At 60.1% G+C, this 6,000-nt stretch overlaps 1 protein-coding gene across 1 annotated transcript in view; it reads left to right on the top strand.

Annotated features, from left to right (window-relative positions):
* Positions 1-6: 6 nt before the first annotated feature.
* Positions 7-6,000, top strand: part of SHB (SH2 domain containing adaptor protein B) — a 130,216-nt gene continuing 124,222 nt past the window's right edge. The window contains exon 1 of the mRNA XM_046669655.1: positions 7-1,314. Coding sequence (XP_046525611.1) covers positions 601-1,314 — 714 coding nt within the window. The 5' untranslated portion in view covers positions 7-600. The remainder of the gene's footprint in view (positions 1,315-6,000) is intronic.

Genomic DNA, 6,000 nt, shown 5'->3' with positions numbered 1-6,000 from the left:
GCGGCCCGAGTGTCACACACGCGGCGGTTCGGGAGGCGGCGGCAGCGGCAGCGGCAGGCGCCGCCGGGACTGGAACGGGCAGGGGCGGGCGCCGGCTGCCTCCCTCCGTTCGCTCGCTCGCTCTCCCGCCCGCCCGCTGCGGGGCCGGGCTCGCCCCAGCGCTCTCGGGAAGGAAGAAGGGGGGCCGAGGACGCCGACAAGTTCCCGCAGCGGCCGCGGATCCAGACCAAGGCGGAGGCTGCGGCTCCGACGGGGCAGGAGCGCGTTCCACGGCGGAGCGCACGGCCAGGGCGTCCAGGCGCGCGGCGCCGGGCCTTTCGCTCTCCGCGGGGCCGCGGGCCGGGATCCCATGAGACGCCCCCCTGAGGGGCGCGAGATCCAAAGCCCAGGCGGCGCTTGGCGGAGGCGGAGGGCGGTGCTGCAGCTGCCGGAGCCCGGGAGCGGCCGGCAGGAGGCGGCGGAGAGAACTTGAACTTGGCGTCCGGAGCGAGCGCCCCGCCGGGGTCGGGGCGCCGAGGGACCTGGGCGGCAGCGCTGTCCCCCGAATGGCCGCGGCGGCGGACCAGGCTCCCGCGCCGCGGCCCTAGGCGGCCTCTCGTCATGGCCAAGTGGCTGAACAAGTACTTCAGCTTGGGCAACAGCAAGACCAAGAACCCCCCGCAGCCGCCGCGGCCCGACTACCGCGAGCAGCGGCGCCGGGGCGAGCGGCCCTCGCAGCCCCCCCAGGCCGCGCCGCAGGCCCCCGCGGCCGCCTCGGCGTCCTGCGGCCCGGCCGCCGCGTCCTGCTTCTCGGCCTCGTCGGGATCGCTGCCCGACGAGAGCGGCAGCACGAGCGACCTCATCCGCGCCTACCGCGCCCAGAAGGAGCGCGACTTCGAGGACCCCTACAACGGGCCCGGCTCGTCGCTGCGCAAACTGCGCGCCATGTGCCGCCTGGACTACTGCGGCGGCGGCGGGGAGCCGGGCGGCGGCCAGCGCGCCTTCTCGGCCTCGTCCGCGTCGGGCGCCGCGGGCTGCTGCTGTGCCTCCTCCGGCGCGGGCGCCGCCGCCTCCTCGTCCTCGTCCTCGGGCTCCCCGCACCTCTACCGCAGCAGCAGCGAGCGGCGGCCCGCCACGCCGGCCGAGGTGCGCTACATCTCCCCCAAGCACCGCCTCATCAAGGTGGAGAGCGCCGCGGGCGGGGCCGGAGACCCCCCGGGGGGCGCCTGCTCGGGCGGCCGCACCTGGAGCCCGACGGCCTGCGGAGGCAAGAAGCTGCTCAACAAGTGTGCCGCCTCGGCCGCGGAGGAGAGCGGGGCCGGCAAGAAGGACAAGGTAAGGCGCCTCTTGGCCTCACCCGAGGTTCCAGAGCCACTGTGCGCACGGGGAAACCGAGGGCCCGCTCCGGTTCCGAGTCCCTGCGTCAACTTTGGGCTGGGTCCCTGGGGTCAGGGCTCTTGCGCTGCTTCCCACGCACGCGCTTTTCCCCAGATCGTCGGCCTCCCGACAGCCTCTTTCCCTGCTTCCAGAGGTCTCCGCTCAGCCCTCAGCCAGGTGCCCGCTTCGGCAGTAGCCTGCCGGGAACGCCCCGCCCAGCCTCGCCCGAGAAGGAGACTCCCAGCCAGCCCTTCCGGCCCCGAGGAGTGAGGTCGGAGAGTCAGAGCTGTCGCAGACTTACGGGAGCGTTTACTCTCCCCACTCTGTAGGTGGGAAACTGAGGTCCCGAGCTGGGAAGGGACTCGCCCGATATTACGCAGCGCTCGGTGGCAGATCCGGACCGGCTGTCTCTAAATGTGTATATGTAAATCCCTCTAAACGCCTAGCCGTGCCCCACCCCCCACGCCAGGTTTCCAAATCAGGGCGGCCTTTTGTACCGAGCTGCCCCGGGAGCCCCCACGCTTGCTTTTCCGGTTGAAATGCTCTGTCTCCAAGAGGCTCCGCTTCCACCGCTCGGTTCCTCCCGCTGCGCGCGGGAGGGGGTCGCCAGTCGGCCGGCTGGAAGAAGACCCATTTATCCCATCCTCACCTTCTTCCTTCCTGACCCAATACTTTCTTTCCCCCCACCCCATTCTGTCCCATGGATGAGGGGGACGACTTTGTGACAGTCCCTGTCCTTGACATCTCAGGCCACCTTGATCCCCCCAGTTTGAAGCAGGCCTGTTAATTACAGCCAGATTGGGTCCTCTCCTCCCCCTTCACACTCCTGTGACACCCTCCTTTCCCCCATAAAATAGCACTTGTTTTGTCCACATCTAGTGCAAGGTGGTGTTGTGATTACATGAGGCCCAGTACCCTGCGATGGCTGTCAGGCCTGTGTCCCTCTTGTTCTCTGCACCCCTCCCCCGTCCCGCCCCCAGAAGGTAAACTTTTGCCCAGGCGTGGGCTGGAGGAGACTGAGAAAGAGTCTAGGCTCCCCTCAGGACTGGGTGTCCAGGCAGAGGGAGACAGGCTCCTGCCTGCCAGCTGGTGCTTGGAAAAGGATCTTTGCTGTTGTGCAGGCAGAGGAGGAAAGGGATGCCATCCCTTAAGTGTTCTCCTGGCTTCCTCTTCCAGAGGCCCCAGGTCCCCGGAGTGTCCCCTCCTTGCTGGGTCTGCTGAAGGCAGTGGGCGCAGACTGCAGGATCCCACCTCCCCCTGAGGCCAGGTTGGGGACACACCTCAGAAGCATGGATTCTGGGCTTCCTAAGCACTCAGGATGCGACATGTAGATGACAAGGATCTGGGACCCAGGTGGCCACCGAGGTGCTGCCTTGGAGGAGGGGGAGACTTCTCTGGGAGCCCCCGGATCCTGGGCTTGTGGTTGGACTGTGAGGCTAACACCACTTAGGCTTGTGGATGGCCCAGGCTGGCTCAATGCTGGCCCGGGAGAACCCGAGGTGCCCGGGCATGGAGGGTGCGAGGAGGGCTGGTCCAGCTCCCCAGAGAGTCACTCACGGTCCTGGCGCTGCACTCCGCTGTCCACGGTGTTACTCCATGACCGCCTCCCAGTGGGCAAATCGCCTTTCTCTCCCACTGTTTGTGGTTCTGCCTGTTCACGAAAGTCTTTTATGACTTTTAAAACTTCAGTAAACATTTTCTCCTAATTACTATTAAGACCATTTAAAATACTGAGGAATGATATGTTTTATAGCTGGAATGTCAAGTGTGTTTAAGACTTGACTTCGTTCCACCATCTAGTCTTATGGGTCTTCTCTGTGTCCCCGCTTTCTGGGTGCTGCAGCAGACACTCTGTGAGTGCAGTGTGCATGACGAGGGGCCTGTGTTACAGGGGGGATGAAGGGATGTGCTCAGGGAGGGCCGGTATCTAGGGGAGGGGTGGTGACCCGAGCTGGCTGCAGAAGAGCCTGGTGCTCTGGGGCCTGCAGGTGGAGTCACTGTGGCTGGATTGAGAGGTTAGACCCAGGACTGCAGTGGGGCCGCGGGGCCCGGGTGAGAGAGGACCGTGGAAGCAAAGCACAGTGAGAGTCAGTGAAGGGTTTGGCTGCTAAGTGACGTGAGCAGATAGGATTTTTTTTGAAAGATCTCTGGGCTGGATGTCACCTACTAGGTTGTGACTTGGAGTCTTTTGATCCTTTGAGAAGTCGTTGCAGTTACCAGACGATCTTTCTAACCAGGGGGAGGGGATACAGCCAGGGAGGGTCACCCTACACAGAGCAGGTTAAAATACAGGTTGCTGGGACCATCCCCAGCAGGACGTGCTTCACCACCCCAGGTGTGGGGCCTGAGAACGTGCATTTCTAACACTTCCCCAGGGGTCGTTTGCTGCTGGTCTGGGGACCACACTCTGAGAACCACTGATGCCCCAGTTGCTTCTCCTTGACCCTCCCTCTGGGTCTTCTGGTCAGAGGTGCTTTGGGATGCACAGCCTCCGCAGGCCCTCATCCCTGCCCACTGTGTGGGGCTGCCTCCTAACCCGAGGCCAACAGCCACCCCCATTCCTGGTCAGGCAGCCAGGAGGCAGCCTGGTTTTCACATTACTTCTAGCCAGACAGCTTTTGGAAGACCAGGCAGACTGTAAATCCAGCCCCAAACACCCCAGAGCTTTCTGTCTGCCTCTCGCCCATGGATCCAGGAAAACCTACTTCTAGTGTCCCACTTAATCTCAGGCCCAGCTTCCTTTTGTCTGTGGTTTAGGGGACGGGGGTTTAGGGGAAAGCTGTTGAAAGCGCCTGTGTGCTGGTCTCAGTGTTCATTGTTAACATCAGGCCCGAGTAGGGAGTGACTGTGGCCTGGAGTATAAGTGGTTAGTCCACAGATCCTCCTCTCTGTCTCCGGAGCCACCCCCACCGTGGTTTATCTTTGGGCGCCCCCCTCTGTCACATCCTTAGGCATCCCCCTGTTCTCCCAGGTGAGTCCTGGGGCACACACACATCTGGTCACATTTCCCTACCACCACCAGCATCCAGTCTTGGGCATTTTCCCTTTTAGAACCTTGTGGGAGAGGGCCTGTGTTTCCAATTTAGACAGCTCTTCCCCAGCACTTGTTTTGTGCTCAGAGGTCTCCCTGCGAGGGTGAGGTAGAGGAGGCCGCACTAAAGGCTGCAGAAGACTGTCAGTAATCTCTGGGCTAAGCCTCTGGAGGAGATCACACACGTTGTTTTCTCATTCTCTGTTTCCCAGCGCTTTTGTCTTGGGGAATTTAGTGAGGTCTTCACCTGGGGGGCGACTTTGAGCTGGATGTAGAGACTGAGTGGAATTTCAGTGCAGGGGAAGAGCTGACTGCAGCCTGCTGGAGCACTTACATGTCGCTGCTCTGTGTGTGTATATATAAAACCTCCACATTGCGGCCTTGCTTTCTTGCAGGGGCCTTGCTTGGGGCAGGAGAGATGACAACATGAGTTAGGTGGGGGCCTGGTTTGGACCCCACAGGGAGTCCTTGAGGACTGTTGACCCAGGAAAGGGGTGGACTCAGAGCCATGGTTGAGGAACTTTCCAGGCTGTAAACAGCTGCCATGATCTGGGGGAGATGGGGCCGGAGTTAGGGGACAGTTGCAATTCAGTCCAGGTGAGAGACAGTGTGCGCTTGAGGTCCTGGGAAAACGAAACTTTAGTAGGGAGAAATATTATTCCATCAGGTTGTCTTTATAAAAAAATGATGACAAGATTCCAGTTACTCGGTAGGTCTCCTTTTGTGCAGCCAAACAGGTCCCATCCAGTTATATTTTCTGCTGATGTCTGTTTCTTTTATCATAATTAAGCAAATGGTGTTTCCACCACAACTGAGAAAGCCAGGATGCATCATGACATCAGTTTCCCGACTTTTAAATACATGCTAATGTGGACCAACACTTTATACTTTGTCAGCATCCAGAGAGTTGAGTTAAATAACACGTTTCCTAAGGAATAAATAATATCATGTCTAACCTTTTTTTTTAAACATTCAGCAAACAGTTTCTGAGTGTCCTGCTAGTCAGGGAGAGTTCAGAGAAAATAAGTTGTGGCCAACTTTCCAAGAAGGAGGCTTCTCAGTTTGCAGTTGAATAGCAGCTTGTCAACGTCTCGTCTAGGGGAGAGGCATAGCTGCAGAGACAGGAGTGCGACCTGAGAAATGCCAGATAGGAGTGTGTGCGAAGGATTGGGCGGGAAGTCCGAGGGCTGTCAGGAGGAGGTGACATTTGAGCTGGCTCTGGAAGGATGCATGGGAATTCCCCAGGCCAGGAAGTGGCGAGGAAGGCTCTCTGTGCAGAACAGGTAGAACAGCCTGTGCCAAGGCCTGGAGGCTGGGAGAGGATGCCGTAGAGGACGCGGGAGAGGACGCGGGCTCAGCAGGCAGGTGCGGTGGGGGACTGCAGGGGGAGGCTGGAGCCACCAAGGGAAAGGAGTGTCTCCTGTGCCTTGCTGGGGAGTTGGGATGTGTCTTTGGTGTTTTCACATGAAATCATTGATGTGTGGCTTGACTGAAGCCGCAGTCAAACATGACTTCTCAACAGCCAGGTTCTCCAGTTCTTAGAAAGTAATTGATTGAACAGGTAAGAGCCAAACTTGGGAGCTGTGGTTTGGCTTGGGACACTTTCTCCTTGG

The sequence above is a fragment of the Equus quagga genome, chromosome 1 (genome assembly GCF_021613505.1).
Source record: "Equus quagga isolate Etosha38 chromosome 1, UCLA_HA_Equagga_1.0, whole genome shotgun sequence".
Taxonomy (NCBI): domain Eukaryota; kingdom Metazoa; phylum Chordata; class Mammalia; order Perissodactyla; family Equidae; genus Equus; species Equus quagga.
Note: the sequence above shows the minus strand (reverse complement) of the source record. Positions and strands in the feature narration are given on the sequence as shown.